General features: G+C 43.4%; 1 protein-coding gene across 4 annotated transcripts in view; it reads right to left on the bottom strand.

Annotated features, from left to right (window-relative positions):
- The window catches only part of LOC137377497 (CD99 antigen-like protein 2), a 141,041-nt gene extending 128,322 nt beyond the window's left edge, over nucleotides 1-12,719 (bottom strand). For 3 of the 4 annotated variants that reach the window (XM_068047153.1, XM_068047154.1, XM_068047155.1), the window contains exon 1: nucleotides 12,395-12,719. In XM_068047153.1, the coding sequence (XP_067903254.1) occupies nucleotides 12,395-12,455 (61 nt within the window). In that variant the 5' untranslated portion in view covers nucleotides 12,456-12,719. The remainder of the gene's footprint in view (nucleotides 1-12,394) is intronic. The other variant, XM_068047152.1, reaches the window with a different exon arrangement.
- Nucleotides 12,720-17,760: the final 5,041 nt, after the last annotated feature.

Here is a 17,760-nt window from a genome sequence, read left to right as displayed (position 1 = left end):
TGATAAGGTACCGCATAAAAGGCTGATGAACAAAATTGAGGCTCATGGAATAAAAGTGTCAGTGTCCAATTGGATAAAATATTGGCTTAAGGACAGAAAACAGCTAGTTGTAGTAAATAGTTGCTTTTCAGACTGGAAGATGGTACACAGTTGTGTTCCCCAAAGGTCAGTGCTGGGACCACTGCTTTTTTGCTATATATAAATGACTTGGTTCTTGGAATACAAAGTAGAATTTCAAAATTTGCCAATGACACCAAACATGGAGGTGTGGCAAACAGTGAGGATGATATGAACCACCTGCAACAGGACAGAGATATGCTAGCAGAATGGGCAGATAGGTGGCAGATGGAATTTAATACAGACAAGAGTGAGGTGATGCATTTTTGCAGAAGGAATAGGGAGAGGCAATATATGCTTAATGGCATAGTTCTAAAGAGTGTGCAGCAATAGAGGGACCTGAGGGTGCATGTGCATCGATCTTTGGTGGTGGCAGGACATACTGAGAAAGTGGTTAGCAAAGCATATGGGATCTTGTGCTTCATAAAGAGACACATTTGCGTACAAAAGTGGGAAGTAATGCTGAACCTTTATAAAGCTCTGGTTAGGCCCCAACTGGAATACTGCATCCAGTTCTGGTCACCACACTTTAGGAAGGATGAGAGAGTTCTTGAGAGGGTGCAGAGGTGATTTAGCAGAAAGGTTCCAGGGATGGGGAATTTTAGTTACATGGTTAGGTTGAAAAAGCTGAGTTTGTTTTCCTTAGAACAAAGGAGATTGAGGGGAGATTTAATAGAGGTGTGCAAGATTATGACAGGCTTAGATAAGGGAGACAAGGAAAAACCGTTCCTGTTAATTAATGGTACAAGGACTAGGGGGACACAGATTGAAGGTTTTGGGCAAGAGATGCAGGGGGAATGTGAGGATACACTTTTTTATGCAGCGGGTGATAATGACCTGGAACTCGCTGCCCACAAGGATGGTGGAATGGGAGACAATCAATGATTTCAAAAGGAAATTGGATGGCCACATGAAGGAAACAAACTTGCAAGACTATGGAGTGGGACTGACTGGATAGCTCCATGGAGGGCTGGCATGGACTCGATGGGTTGAATGGCTTCCTTCTGTGCCGTAAATGACTCTACGATGCTATTATTCGGCTAGGTTTTGGGTAGTTATGCAAAAGGGCCGAGATAAACCAGAACTAAAAATTCTCAACTGGGGAAAAGCTAATTTTACTAGCTGAGTTATGATTTCGCTCAAGTGGACTAGAAACTGCTACTTGAAGTAAATCAGTGCCAGATCAGTGGTTACAAAGAATATAGAAGACACCACTTGGGTCCATCCCAGTGAGAGCACAACAGTTATTCAAAAGCTGCATCAGATAGCACTACTAAATATTAATGATGTCCAGGCGAGTGTTCAAATTCTATAAGTATAGTGAGGGCTAGCTAATCCCTGGAACAGTTTTGATATTAGATTGTATTTCTGCTGGGAATAGTGATTTGAACATGAAAATTAAATGGGGCTTCAGCAAAATCCTCAGATCATGTCATTTATTTTTGAACTTTACATCTGCACTGAGGGACATTTATCTAGTTCTTGAAGTGTCAGAAGCAAGTTTGTTCAGTATACAATTGACAGCAGGTAAAAGTTCCTTGAATGCTGCCTAATGATTCCTTTAAAAGGAATTTTTTTTTCAGGTAATATCCTGAAACATAAAAAGCAATTTAACTCTGAAAGCTAAACCTCCCTCAGCTTTAACTCCTTCTTTCATTCTGAACAAATAATATTTAAGGGTGACGGGTCACTAACTTGAAACGATAACTCTGCTTCTCTCTCCACAGATGCTGCCAGACCAGAGTATTTCCAGCATTTCTTGTTTTTTTTCAGATTTCCAGCCTCTGCAGTATTTTGCTTTTATTATATTTACGGAATACATGTGCGCTAAACTGCTATTGTATGCATGGCCTGGATAATTCTGCTTGATTATCTGCCAGATAATGTTCCAGTGCTCAGCTGATACAAAGGGGCGTGGGAAACAACTGCAAAATGCTGGCACGTTAGTCAAAACATGTTGTGCAAAAGAAGTTGTGGGTTAGCTATCTTCATCGTGGGAGGCCCTCAAAACACAGACTGCATCTGCTAAATGTAAATTATATTTTAGTGTAAAGAGGGTTCTTACCAATAATTTAAAATTAATGTAGCAAGCATTACTCGCATCTTAAATGTAGAGTCTGGAGGATTCCTTTAAGGGATTTGGGTCAGTGAAGGAGAATATTAGACTTAATGCTTTTCTGAATTTAGGATCCCCTGCCCCATGGAATAATCTTTGTAATACCACTGTTCAGCTGCGTATCCATTGTGCATGCTAACAATACTTTATTCATCATGGGCAAATTTCAAACATCTTACTCTTTCATCTTATGTCCTAAACATTTACATCAACTTAGAAGTCACCATTGTGTAAAATAATAAATTAAGATTGTAACCAGTGATATCTCCATGACCTGCAATTCTTCATTTAAATCCACCTTTTGTTTTACTTTCTTTTAATCTTTTCAGAATACTTGCAATGCTTACTCTACGCCTGAGATAGTTCACTATATTATTCAGTTGCCTTTGCCTATTGAATAAACATCTTACCCAACATTTCCTCATTTTCATTGTTAAAAGTTATTTTGGCAAGTAAAAATACAAGAATCACATTTATCATGGTTGATTTTATGTACCACCTCATCACTAACAAAAGAATCCATGCATGCCCATTTCAAAAATCCAAAGACCTACATATCTGGCCTGTGTGCTTAGCTCTCTCATATTGGTGAATATGAACATACATACGAACTAGGAGCAGGACTAGGCTACTCAACCCCTCGAGCCTGCTCCGCCATTCAATATCATGGCTGATCTGATTGCAACCTCAACTCCACATTCCCGCCCACCCCCAATAGCCTTTCACCCCCTTGCTTACCAAGAATCTATCCACCTCTGCCTTAAAAATATTCAAAAGAACAAACAAAGAACAGTACAGCACAGGAACAGGCCATTCAGCCCTCCAAGCCTGCGCCGATCTTGATGCCTGCCGAAACTAACACCTTCTGCGCTTCCGGGGCCCATATCCCTCTATTCCCTTCCTATTCATGTATTTGTCAAGATACGTCGCTGTCGTATATGCTTCCACCACCTCCCCTGGCAGCAAGTTCCAGGCACTCACCACCCTCTGTGTAAAAAAACTTGCCTCGCACATCCCCTCTAAACTTTGCCCCTCGCACCTTAAACCTACGTCCCCTAGTAACTGACTCTTTTACCCTGGGAAAAAGCTTCTGACTATCCACTCTGTCCATGCCACTCATAACTTTGTAAACCTCCATCATGTCGCCCCTCCACCTCCGTTGTTCCAGTGAAAACAATCCGAGTTTGTCCAACCTCTCCTCATAGCTAATGCCCTCCAGACCAGGCAACATCCTGGTAAACCTCCTCTGTACCCTCTCCAAAGCCTCCACGTCCTTCTGGTAGTGTGGCGACCAGAATTGCATGCAAGTGTGGCCTAACTAAGGTTCTGTACAGCTGCAACATGACTTGCCAATTTTTATACTCTATGCCCCGACTGATGAAGGCAAGCATGCCGTATGCCTTCTTGACTACCTTATCCACCTGCGTTGCCACTTTCAGTGACCTGTGGACCTGTACGCCCAGATCTCTCTGCCTGTCAATACTCCTAAGGGTTCTGCCATTTACTGCATACCTCCCACCTGCATTAGACCTTCCAAAATGCATTACCTCACATTTGTCCGGATTAAACTCCATCTGCCATTTCTCCGCCCAAGTCTCCAACCGATCTATATCCTGCTGTATCCTCTGACAATCCTCATCATTATCCGCAACTCCACCAACCTTTGTGTCGTCCGCAAACTTACTAATCAGACCAGCTACATTTTCCTCCAAATCATTTATATATACTACAAACAGAAAAGGTCCCAGCACTGATCCCTGCGGAACACCATTTGTCACATCCCTCCATTCAGAAAAACACCCATCCACTGTTACCCTCTGTCTTCTCTGACAGAGCCAGTTCTGTATCCATCTTGCCAGCTCCCCTCTGATCCCGTGTGACTTCACCTTGTGCACCAGTCTGCCATGCGGGACCTTGTCAAAGGCTTTACTAAAGTCCATATAGACAACATCCACCACCCTTCCCTCATCAATCAGCTTCATCACTTCCTCAAAAAACTCAATCAAATTAGTAAGACACGACCTCCCCTTCACAAAACCATGCTGTCTCTCGCTAATAAGTTTGTTTGTTTCCAAATGGGAGTAAATCCTGTCCCGAAGAATCCTCTCTAATAGTTTCCCTACCACTGACGTAAGGCTCACCTGCCTATTACTTCCTGGATTATCCTTGCCACCCTTCTTAAACAAAGGAACAACATTGGCTATTCTCCAGTCCTCTGGGACCTCACATGTAGCCAATGAGGATGCAAAGATTTCTGTCAAGGCCCCAGCAATTTCTTCCCTTGCCTCCCTCAGTATTCTAGGGTAGATCCCATCAGGCCCTGGGGACTTATCTACCTTAATGCTTTGCAAGACACCCAACACCTCCTCCTTTTTGATAATGAGATGACTGAGACTATCTGCACTCCCTTCCCTAGGCTCATCATCCACTACCAAGTCCTTCTCCTTGGTGAATACTGATGCAAAGTACTCATTTAGCACCTCGCCCATTTCCTCTGGCTCCACGCATAGATTCCCATCTCTGTCCTTGAGTGGGCCGACCCTTTCCCTGGTTACCCTCTTGCTCTTTATATATGTATAAAAAGCCTTGGGATTTTCCTTAATCCTGTTTGCCAATGACTTTTCATGACCCCTTTTAGCCCTCCTAACTCAAGTTCCTTCCTACTGTCTTTATATTCCTCAAGTGCTTCATCTGTTCCTAGCCTTCCAGCCTTTACAAATGCTTCCTTTTTCTTTTTGACTCGGCTCACAATATCCCATGTTATCCAAGCTTCCCGAAACTTGCCAAACTTGTCTTTCTTCCTCACAGGAACATGCTGGTCCTGGATTCTAATCAGCGGACGTTTGAAAGACTCCCACATGTCAGATGTTGATTTACCCTCAAACAGCCGCCCCCAATCTAAATTCTTCAGTTCCTGCCCAATATTGTTATAATTAGCCTTCCCCCAATTTAGCACTTTCACCCAAGGTCTACTCTTATCCTTATCCACAAGTACCTTAAAACTTATGGAATTATGGTCACTGTTCCCGAAATGCTCCCCCACTGAAACTTCGACCACCTGGCCGGGCTCATTCCCCAATACCAGGTCCAGAATGGCCCCATCCCTAGTTGGACTATCTACATACTGTTTCAAGAAGCCCTCCTGGATGCTCCTCACAAATTCTGCCCCATCCAAGCCCCTAGCACTAAGTGAGTCCCAGTCAATATTGGGGAAGTTAAAATCACCCACCACTACAACCCTGTTACCTTTACATCTTTCCGAAATCTGTCTACATATCTGCTCCTCTACCTCCCGCTTGCTGTTGGGAGGCCTGTAGTAAACCCCCAACATCGTGACTGCACCCTTCCTATTCCTGAGCTCCACCCATATTGCCTCGCTACATGACCCCTCTGAGGTGTCCTCCCGCAGTACAGCTGTGATATTCTCCTTAACCAGTAATGCAACTCCCCCACCCCTTTTACATCCCCCTCTATCCCGCCTGAAGCTTCTGAAGCCTGGAACATTTAGCTGCCAATCCTGCCCTTCCCTCAACCAAGTCTCTGTAATAGCAACAACATCATATTTCCAAGTACTAATCCAAGCTCTAAGGTCATCTGCCTTACCTGTTACACTTCTCGCATTGAAACAAATGCACTTCAGATCACCAGTCCCGCTGTGCTCAGCAACATCTCCCTGCCTGCTCTTCCTTAGTCCTACTGGCCTTATTTACTATGTCCTCCTCATTTACTTCACCAGCTGTCCTACTGCTCTGGTTCCCACCCCCCTGCCACACTAGTTTAAACCCTCCCGAGTGACGCTAGCAAACCTTGCAGCCGGGATATTAGTGTCCTTCCAGTTTAGATGCAACCCGTCCTTCTTGTACAGGTCCCATCTGTCCCTGAAGAGAGCCCAATGGTCCAGATATCTGAAACCCTCCCTTCTACACCAGCTGCTTAGCCACATGTTTAGCTGCACTATCTTCCTATTTCTAGCCTCACTGGCACGTGGCATAGGGAGTAATCCAGAGATTACAACCCTACAGGTCCTGTTTCTTAACTTACTCCCTAACTCCCTAAACTCCCCCTGCAGGACCTCATCACTCTTCCTGCCTATGTCATTGGTACCAATGTGTACCACAACCTCTGGCTGTTCACCCTCCCCCTTCAGAATGCCCTCTGTCCGTTCAGAGACATCCTTGACCCTGGCACCAGGGAGGCAACATACCTTCCTGGAGTCTCTTTCACGTCCACAGAAGCGCCTATCTGTGCTCCTGACTATAGAGTCCCCTATAACTATTGCTCTTCTGCGCTTTGTCCCTCCCTGCTGAACAACAGTGCCAGCCGTGGTGCCACTACTCTGGCTGCTGCTGCTTCCACCACCTTTTGAGGAAGAGAGTTCCAAAGACACAATCCTCTGAGAGTAAAAATTTCTCCTCATCTCTGTCTTAAATGGGCAACCTCATATTTTTAAATAGTGACCCCTAGTTCTAAATTCCCGCACAAGAGGAAGCATCCTTTCCACATCCACCCTGTCAAGACCCCTCAGAATCTTAAATGTTTCATTCAAGTCTCCTCTTACTCTTCTAAACTCCAGCGGATACAAGCCTAGCCTGTCCAACCTTTCTTCATAAGGCAACCCACCCATTCCAGGTATTAGTCTAGTAAACCTCCTCTGAACTGCTTCCAACGCATTTACATCCTAACTTAAATGGAGACCAATACTGTACACAGTACTCCAGATGTGGTCTCACCAATGCCCTGTATAGCTGAAGCATAACCTCCCTACTTTTGTATTCAATTCCCTTCACAATAAACGATTCTATTAGCTTTCCTAATTACGTGCTGTACCTGCATACTAACCTTTTGTGATTCATGCACTAGCATACCCAGATCCCTCTGCAATCTCTCACCATTTAGATAATATGCTTATTTTTTATTCTTCCTGCCAAAATGGACATTTTCCCACATTATACTCCATTTGCCAGATTTTTGCCCACTCACTTAACCTATCTATATCCCTTTGTAACCTCATATCCTCTTCACAACTTACTTTCCTACCTATCTTTGTGTCATCAGCAAATTTAGCAACCATACCTTCGGTCCCTTCATCCGAGTCACTTATATAAATTGTAAAAAGTTGAGGCTCCAGCACTGATCCCTGCAGCACACCACTCATTACAGCTTCACAAAATTGTTAGTGCAGAAGGAGGCCATTTGGCCCATCATGTCCACACTGGCTCTCTGAAAGAGCAATTCCCTCTGTTCCACTTCCCTACCTTCTCCCCATAACCCTACACATTCTTCCTTTTCATATAACGGTCTAATTCCCTTTTGAATGCTTCAATTGAACCTGCCTCCACCACTTTCTGAGGCAGTGCATTCCAGACCTTAACTGCACTCTGCGTGAAAAACTTTTTCCTCATGTCACTTTTGCTTCTCTTACCAAATACTGTAAATCTGTGCCCTCTCGTTCTCGATCCTCACAAGAGTGGGAACAGTTTCTCTCTACTCTGTCCAGGACCCTCATGATTTTGAATACCACTATCAAACCACCTGTCAATCTTCTCTTCACCAAGGAAAACAGTCCTAATTTCTCCAATCTATCTTCATAACTGAAATTCCTCATCCCTGGAACCAGTCCCGTGAATCTTTTCTGTACTCTCTCTAACGTCCTCACAGCTTTCCTAAATTGCGGCGCCCAGAATTTGACGCAATACTCCAGCTGAAGTCGAACTAGGGTCTTATACAAGTTCAACATAACTTCCTTGCTCTTGTACTCTGTGCCCCTATTAATAAAGCCCAGGATAATGTATACTTTATCAACCGTTCTCTCAACCTGTCCTGCCACCTTCAATGACTTATGCACATATACACCTAGGTTCCTACACTCCCTTCAGAATTGTACCCTTTATTATGTATTGTCTCTCCACGTTCTTCCTACCAAAATGAATCACTTCACATTTCTCTGCATTGAGCTTCGTCTGCCACCTGTCTGCCCATTCCACCAACATGTCTATGTCTTTTTGAAGTTCTACACTATCCTCCTCACAGTTCACAATTCTTCCATGTTTTGTATCATCTGCAAACTTTGAAATTTTGGCCTGTGCACCAAGGTCTAGGTCATTAATATGTATCAGGAAAAGCAAGGGTCCCAACACTGATCCCTGGGGAACTCCATTACAAACATTCCTCCAGCCTGAAAAACATCCATTAACCACTACTCTTTGTTTCCTGTCACTCAGCCAATTTTGTATCCATGTTGCTACTGTCCCTTTTATTCCATGAGCTACAAGTTTGCTCACAAGCCTATTGTGTGACACTGTATCAAACACCTTTTGAAAGTCCATGTACACATCAATAGCATTGCCCTCATCACCCCTCTCTGTTAACTCGCATTTGTCCATGTGACTATTGATTTTGTCCTGAATTATTTTTTCTAGAAGTTTTCCCCACCACCAAAGTTAAGCTGACTGGCCTGTAGTTGCTGGGCTGATCTTTGCACCCTTTTTGAACAAGGGTGTAACGTTTGCAATTCTCCAGTCCTCTGGCACCAACCCCGAGTCTAAGGAAGACTGAAAAACTATGGCCAGTGCCTCTGCAACTTCCACCTTCACTTCCCACAGTATCCTTGGATGCATCTCACCTCATCCTGGTGCTTTATCCACTTTAAGTACAGACAGCCTATCTAATACTTCCTCTTTATCAATTTTAAATCCCTCTAGTTTCTGACTTACCTCCTCTTTCAACATTGCCTGTGTTGCATCTTCTTCCTTGCCTACCAGAAAATGACCCATTTATGCCTATTATGTATATGCTTACTATACTATATGGAAAAGACTTTCATTTCTACATCACCTTTCATGAACACAGGACCTCCCAAAGCACTTTACAGCCAATGAAGTAGAATCATGCAGCACAGGGGCCCATTTGGCCCGTTGTGTCCTTGCTGCCCTCTGCAAGAGCAACTCATCTAGTCCCATTCCCCTGCCTTTTCCCCATAGCCCTCCAATTTTTTTTTCTCTTCAGGTAATTATCTTTTGAAGGCCTGGATTGAATCTGCCTCCAACACACTCTCAGGCAGCACATTCCAGGTCCTAACCAATCACTGCGTAAAAAAGTTTTTCCTCATGTCACTGTTGCTTCTTTTGCCAATCACCTTAAATTGGTATCCTCTCATTCTGGATCCTTCTGCCAATGGGAACAGTTTTTCCCCATCTACTCTGTCCAGACCCCTCATGATTTTGAACACCTCTATCAAATCTCCTCTTCCCTAAGGAGAACAGATCCACCTTCTCCAACCTATCCACATAATTGAAGTTCCTCATCCCTGGAACCATTCTCGTGAACCTTTTCTGCACCCTCTCTAATGTCTTAGTTTAGTTTAGAGATACAGCACTGAAACAGGCCCTTCGGCCCACCGAGTCTGTGCCGACCATCAACCACCCATTTATACTAATCCTTACACTAATTCCATATTTCTACCACATCCCCACCTGTCCCTATATTTCCCTATCACCTACCTATACGAGGGACAATTTATAATGGCCAATGTACCTATCAACCTGCAAGTCTTTGGCATGTGGGAGGAAACCGGAGCACCCGGAGGAAACCCACGCAGACACAGGGAGAACTTGCAAACTCCACACAGGCAGTACCCGGAATTGAACCCGGGTCACTGGAACTGTGAGGCTGCGGTGCTAACCACTGCGCCACTGTGTCTTCACATTCTTCCGAAAGTGTGGTGCCCAGAACTCAACTCAATACTCCAGTTGAGGCCGAACAAGTGTTTTATACAGAATTATCATAACTTTCTTGTTTTTGTACTCTATGCCCATATTTATAAAGCCCAGGATCCCATATCCTACATTAACTGCTTTCTCAACCTGCCCTGCAACCTTCTATGATTCGTTCACATATGCCCCCAGGTCCCTCTGCTCCTGCATACCCTTTAGAATTGTACCCTTTAATTTATATTGCCTTTCTTCATTCTTCCTACCAAAATGAATCACTTTACTGCATTAAATTTTATCTGCCACTTGTCTATCCATTCCATCAGCCTGTTTATGTCCTCTTGAAGTTGATCACTATCTTCCTCACAGTTCATAACACTTCCAAGTTTTGTGTCATCCACAAATTTTGAAATTGTGCCTGTATACACAAGTGTAAGTCATTAATATATATCAAGAAAAGCAGGGGTCCCAACATCAACCCCTGGGAACCCCACTATATACCTTCAGTCCGAAAAACAACCACTCACAACTTCTCTTTGTTTCCTGTTATTCAACCAATTTCTTATCTATGCTGCTACTGTCCTTTTTAATTCTATGGGCTCAAGCTTTGCTTATATGCCTGTTATGTGGCACTTTATCAAATGCCTTTTGGAAGTCCATGTTCACCATATCAACTGCATTACCCTCATCAACCCTCTCGGTTACCTCATCAAAAAATCCAAGCAAGTTAAACACAATTGGCCCTTAACAAATCCATGCTGGCTTTCCTCAATTAATCCACATATGTCGAAGTACTTCTGAAGTGTAGTCATTGTAGTAGTGTAGGAAACACAACAGCCAACCTGTGCACAGCAAGCTTCCACAAATAGTGACATTTTAGTTTAGAGATACAGCACTGAAACAGGCCCTTCGGCCCACCGAGTCTGTGCCGACCATCAACCACCCATTTATACTAATCCTACACTAATCCCATATTCCTACCACATCCCCACCTGTCCCTATATTTCCCTACCACCTAACTATACTAGGGGCAATTTATAATGGCCATGCCTACAAAACTGCAAGTATTTTGGCTGTGGGAGGAAACCCACGCAGACAGGGAGAACTTGCAAACTCCACACAGGCAGTACCCAGAATTGAACCCGGGTTCCTGGAGCTGTGAGGCTGCAGTGCTAACCACTGTGCCGCCATGATAATGAACAGATAATCTGTTTGTGATGTTGATTGAGGGATAAATATTGGTCAGGACACTGGGGATAACTCCCCTGCTATTTTATATCCACGAGGGTAGACAGGAGCTCAATTTAGTACCTCAGCCAAAAGGAGTGGTTGCACCTCTGATAGTGAAGCACTCCCTCAATATTGCACTGGGAGTGTCAGCCTTGATTTTTGTGGTCAAGTCCTGAATTTAACTATTCTAATAAGTTATTAACTCTCCTTTTAAGAGGACTATTTTTAGGCATGGGTACATTACAAACTGAGTCTTTTAATTAATTCCAACTTGCTCAAACCTCAAGAGAAAAAAAATGCATCATGAAGATTCCCGATCCTCCAGATTGCAAGGCAAATACAAATTGATAATACAAATCTGAAACAACGCTTGTTAACTCATGCTTTCCAATGAACTGCATTTGAAGGGTTACTCTCAAGCTGCAGTCTGCTTTGGCTGATCGAGCCAATTAAACGAGATTTGATCTTTCCTCTGTTAAGTCAAGTAGCCAACGCCCACCACAGCCTTTCGAGCCGTTTTCCCCGTTATCTCCCGTCCGCAGAATAATGATTCACTAAAAGATCTTGCGCTATTTCTTTAAGAACAACAATCATGTTGATGGTTCGGGACCTGTGGGTTTCTTTAGGAACCCAGCACCTAGAGAAGGATCCTGTTTATGTTCACTGGGAAGATGCTGAATTTCTCTCCACCAGGATTCTCTGCCACTACTTTCTGCTGCAGATGTGCTCCATGGTTGCTCGGATTGGCCTCATTTTCTGCGTCCAACTCTCCAGCCCCCAGAACTAGCAAGTAAAAAGCGCTCGGCGGCAATGAATGCAGAAGCTCTTTGATTACCAAACCTATCATTTCCCCCCAATAAATCTGCATTAAACCAATGGCGGGAGGGTACAGCTGAGATTTTTTTTCAATGGGGAAACCATGTAGTCTGGGGTGTGGAGGCTGCCATGCGCAGTGCGGCGGTACAGATCAATCCCATTGTCAATTCCTAACACCCCCCGTGCCAAAAATAAAACACAGTCCGGGATTTTACTCAAACACCGATTTTTTTTTTCATTTCTGAGGGAAATTACGAATTTAGCGCGATTCCAACCCGCTGAAAGGGCATATATATATATATATATAAATATCCTCAGCCACTGCGTCATTTAGTAACCAGCCCGTTATAAATGCAGAATCCACCCAAACCTCAGGGAGCAAGAGAGAAAGAAAACATCGTCTTACCTCGTCCTGTCAACAGGATAAAAGTGGCGCAGAGAAGGACAACTCTCCGAGTGTTGGCCATGGTCCTTGGGGGGGGGGAGGTAGGGTTAGGAGAGAGAACGAGAGAGGGGGGGAACGTGGAGGTTGAAGATCAGGTTGTTGTTGGAGGAAGGGGGCGGCTGTTGAGCTGCAAGTGTCAGCTTGAAGTAGCCGGGCGCACAGCTTCACCACGTCCTTTCCGACTCACACCCCGGCCAGCTGACACTCACTGACGCTCGGCGTCTGTACGCTGGCTCAGCAAGAGAGAAGGAACCGCACAACAGACAGGCGAGCTGGCTGAAGAAGCGACTCCACACTGACCACCAAACCCCACCCCGACACCCTCCTCCACACTTCCACATCCAACAACTTATTTTTTTTTAAATCATTTTGCACTTAAAGTTTCTCCTACAAGCCTTTTTGCATTATCCAATTCCGCAAAGATGCGGAATTACCCATCCTGTCTCCCTCCTGTACAATTCCACAGTAACTATTTAAAAAAGATTATACTCTGGGCGGGTGGGGGACAATGCGTCGGTAAATACTCCTGCCTACATAGGTCAAGTATTTTGGATTTTTTTCTTGTATTTCCCCCCCCCCCCCCCCTCAGTTTTGGGGATTTCCTGAGCTCGTGAAAGGCCCCAATAGAAATGAAAGTTTTTTTAAACAGATTTTTAAAAAAGTAAATCTGCCAATGCTTCAACTTAATAATTGGCATACACAACCGGTCAAATGGTAAATCGACAAGCGTTCACCACAGTAGATTTTAAAACTTGTTACTGGAGAGAAGGGTGCAAATTTACTGTTTTGAAATGTAGCTTCTGCTCCCTGCGCTATTTCACACTCTAGAGATGAACTAACTGTAAGCAATGGCAGGGGGTTATTGTTGATATTTGATTTCAAAGTCAATTACTGGTTTATAACCATCCTGGTTTAGCTGTGAGGTGCCAGGTTCCTCTATCTCTCTCGCTACCTTTGCCGTCTGGTCTGATCTGGAGCTTCATGAGATAAAGGTGGGAACTGAGCCAAAAGTAACCTATTTGTGACGTTTGGGCCTGTGCTGGTTTATAACTGAATCCCAACCCAGCGCTGCGCTCAGGCTGAAAGCCAGATTTTCCTTCTGTACTGCAATTAGCACCGCACATGTTAGTGGGTGGCATTTTCTGAATCTAATGGCGCAGCTTGTACTGGGAGAATGATTCCTTACCTCGACAAAGATTTGTCATCCATCTCACTGTGTCGATCCAATAGTGTCCCTCAATGAATCTTATCTAATCTGGTTGTGTTGCTCCAATATTGTAGTTAATAATTTTAAATTCCGTGTTGCTGGGTAGTATAGACCTACAGGTAAAATACTGTCATCCTGCACGGATGAGGGAATCACCAAATCCCCAAAAGCTGAATAGAAAGCTGTCTGATTTTCTCTCTTTTCCCCCTTGGAGATTTCATTTCCGGATAGTACTATTGCCAAAAAAAAATGCCTTGCTTCAAATCTCAATCAAGGCACATGGGCGGGGGGAGTGAGGGATCCAAAATGTCTTCACCCAGGGAAGACACGCTGGTTTGTACGTTATTGGAGCGACCTCTTAATTCCTTTCTCTGATTATCTGTACTTTCCTGTTTCGGCTCTAATTCACTGGCACTATTCCTATTCAAAACCTTATGTAACTAACAAGCTGTCTAACATTGTTTGCATTTACTCACTCTCCAACTTCAAAGCACAGAAAAGAGCATATTCTGCTACTAAATAGATGAGATGTTCTTGTAGTCGGCCTGATAAGGTTCTGAGGGTCTCTTTACACCCCGAATAATAACGTTTGCTTGTTTACATTATCACTTCCCACTAAAACAATAATACAAAAGCAAAACACTGCCGATTCTGGAAATCTGAAATAAAAACAGAAAATTCTGGGACTACTCAGCAGGTCTGGCAGCATTTGCGGAGAGAGAAACATAGTTAATGTTTCAGATCATAACTGTTTTTCCACTGATGCTACCTGCCACTAGCACATTTATTTTTTTCTTTCTTAGAGTTAATAAAGAATGATTCCTTTCCTTTAACTCTGGTCCCACCATTGCTGTTCCCTGCCAGTCTTGTATGTCATGATGAGGGATTAGAATGAGACTTGCATCCAGAATGCCAATGAAGAAAATAAATCACTTTAAGTAGCCATGAGGATTTTACAAAATCATTTTTTAAGCTTATTGTGAAAGGTTAAAAGGGAGCAGAGCAAAGATATTTAAAATTGGGAGGTGAGTAGTGTTAGAAAAACCTACCTGAGTTATGTTGGAGATGTCAGAGGCATCACAGACATAATGTTGTCAGGATTATTAAGAAGAACCTCGAGGTTATATTGAAGATATGAAAAGTGGAGATTTTTGCTATATGGGGAGAAGGGAAAAGATGCTTGTCTGTAAGAGTATTAGAGGTGACCAGAGAGCATGTTGCTGCTAGCCCGCTTGCCTGCAAAGGCATTTTAAAAAAAACAAATGCCTACTTTGGGTGTGATAATGCGGAAATACATCCCAGTTGTTCCTAGCATTCAAGTTCGATGGGCTGCAGAGGACTACAAGAAATGACCTAGTACTCAGAAAACAATGGTGTGAGTAAAGGTGATCCATAATCAAGGTTTGCAAAGCAAAGGTGGAACTCTGTGTCTCCAGAACTAATTTCATTTTCACTGTCAGATAGAAAGTGGTCAGATTTCAACCTCCTGAAGGAAATGGAGAGCACATCCACCCATATTGCAGATTCTGATAAGTACATTTTTAACAACAAATGCTAAATGGTGAATAATGTAAATAAAGTATTAATCACATGCTTAATTTGTGCCAATATAACAGGGATGGTAAAAGACACAATATAAGACATGTAGAATGTTGACAACTTTTATACATCAACCACTTGCATTTATATAGTGCCTTTAATGTAGTAAAATGTCCCAAGGTGCTTTGCAGGAGCATTACCAAACAAAATTTGACACTGAGCCACGTAAGCAAATATTAGGACAATGAGCAAACATTTGGTCGAAGCAGTAGGTTTAAAGGAGTGTCTGAAAAGTGGAGATAGATGCAGAGAGGTTTAGGGAGGGAATTGCAGAGCTTAGGGCCTAGGCAGCTGAAAGTATGGTTGCCAATGATGGTGTAATTAAAATCAGGAAGGCGGAGGAGTTCAGAATTGGATGAGTGCAGAGATCTTAGAGGGTTGCAGGCTGGACATGGGATTAGAAAACAAGAATCAGAATTTTAAAATTGGTGTATTGCTGGAACAGGAATGGAATGAGAGCTAGTGAGCACAGGGGTGATGGGTGAATGGGAATTGGTGCGAGTTAGGATTTGGGCAGCAGAGTTTTGGATGAGCTCATGTTTACGTAGGGTGGAAGATGGGAGTTCATCCAGGACAGCATTGGAATAGTCAAATCCAGAGGTAACAAAGTCCTGGGTGGCACAGTGGCTCAGTGGTTAGCACCGCAGCCTCACAGCTCCAGCGACCTGGGTTCAGTTCTGGGTACTGCCTGTGCAGAGTTTGCAAGTTCTCCCTTTGTCTGCGTGGGTTTCCGCCGGGTGCTCCGGTTTCCTCCCACAGCCAAAGACTTGCAGGTTGATAGGTTAATTGGCCATTGTAAATTGCCCCTAGTGTAGGTAGGTGGTAGGAGAATGGTGGGGATGTGGTAGAGAATATGGGGTTAATGTAGGATTAGTATAAATGGGTGGTTGTTGGTTGACACAGACTCGGTGGGCCTGTTTCAGTGCTGTATCTCTAAATAAATAAATAAATAAAGGGTTTCAGCAGCAGATGAGCTGAGGCAGGAGTGGAGTCAGGAGATGTATCAGAGGTGGAAATAGGTGGCTTTGGTGTTGGAATAGATATGGGATCAGAGCTCATCTCGGGGTCAAATATGATACCAAGGTTGTGAATGGTCTGGGTCAGCTTCAGACTGTTGCCAGGTAGAGGGATAGAGGCAGTGACTAAGGAATGGAGTTTGTGTTGGGGACCGAAGACAATAGCAGCAGTCTTCCCAATACTTAGAGGAAATTTCTGCTCATCCAGGATTGGATGTCAGAAAAGCAGTGTAACAAATCAGACAGTGGAGGGGTTGAAAGAGGTGGCGGTGAGGTAGAGCTGGATGTTGTCACCTGACATTGTTTTCAGATGATGTCACTGAGGGGTAGAATTTAGATGAGAAATAGGAGGGGTCTTAGGATAGATCCTTGGGGATTCCAGAGCTAATAATGCAGAAACAAGAAGTGAAACCATTGCAGGTGATTCTCCAGCTACGACAATTTTTTTTTGTAAGCAGTCATTCACTTCAGCGTGTTATGTTCTCTTTGTATATATGCTCCCCTCCATCCTCTCTTGAAAGGGTTGACTTCTTGATGCAGTATAATACCAGGGGTACCAAGTGCCCTTTGGTACCTTGCCTAATTGGCATGACCATTATTCATGCACGAACCTTGACAATGAGTGTTTGGAGGCTGTTGAACTGCTAGGATGCATCTTGTCATTACTTGATGTCCTCACAAGCACATTTGGTGCTTGAGTCTCTGGACAGCAACCAAGAGCCAATGAGGCCAGTTGTAGTAGCAATATCAACTTCCTGGCTGCGATAGGTTAACTGAGAAATTGAGACCTTTCTAGTCAGTATGGCTCAGTGGCTTATTGAGTAAAGTGGCTGAGCCATTGTGGAACATGCTGCAGTCTCTATGTTTAAAGAAGACATCCTGCATCCTGAGGCACTTTATAGCCCAGGATTAGTTAACTAAAACTATAGTGATGTTAAGCATTATTTACTAACACTCGAAGCCAAAGAATGGGAGCAGACATAAGCCCTAACCCTCCTTTCAAGCTGCTCATCCGTGTGGAAAATATTTTTACAGAATATAAGCTAAATCATACAATAAGATAAATCAGAGAAAGATCAAGGTGTAATAGGTAACTAAACATGTCCTCACAGAGCAGCGTTGCTGGAGTTCCAATGACAAATATGATCTTAGCAAATCTTAGAAACTGAAATGCAGGGAAGTTCTATTGAGTATCTATAAGGCATTAGAAAGTGCACAAAAGCACAATGTCCGTCTGTAGCACCATACTTAGAAAAAGATAGAAGCTGTGGATCAGATTTAGAAAAAGACAACAAAGATAATCCTAGGTTTCAGATCATTCAGCTACAAAGAAGAGCTCAGGAAACTAAACCTGTCTCATTGGGGAATAAAGATTAAGTGGGGCCAGGGCACAATTCAAGTTCTTTAGAAAATAAATCAATTGATAATGATGGTGTAGAGAAGTGTTTTGCGCAAAGTTGTGATAGGAGAACCAAAGAACATTGTTATAAACTTAAGAAGCTATA

The sequence above is a fragment of the Heterodontus francisci genome, chromosome 15 (genome assembly GCF_036365525.1).
Source record: "Heterodontus francisci isolate sHetFra1 chromosome 15, sHetFra1.hap1, whole genome shotgun sequence".
Lineage (NCBI taxonomy): Eukaryota > Metazoa > Chordata > Chondrichthyes > Heterodontiformes > Heterodontidae > Heterodontus > Heterodontus francisci.
Note: the sequence above shows the minus strand (reverse complement) of the source record. Positions and strands in the feature narration are given on the sequence as shown.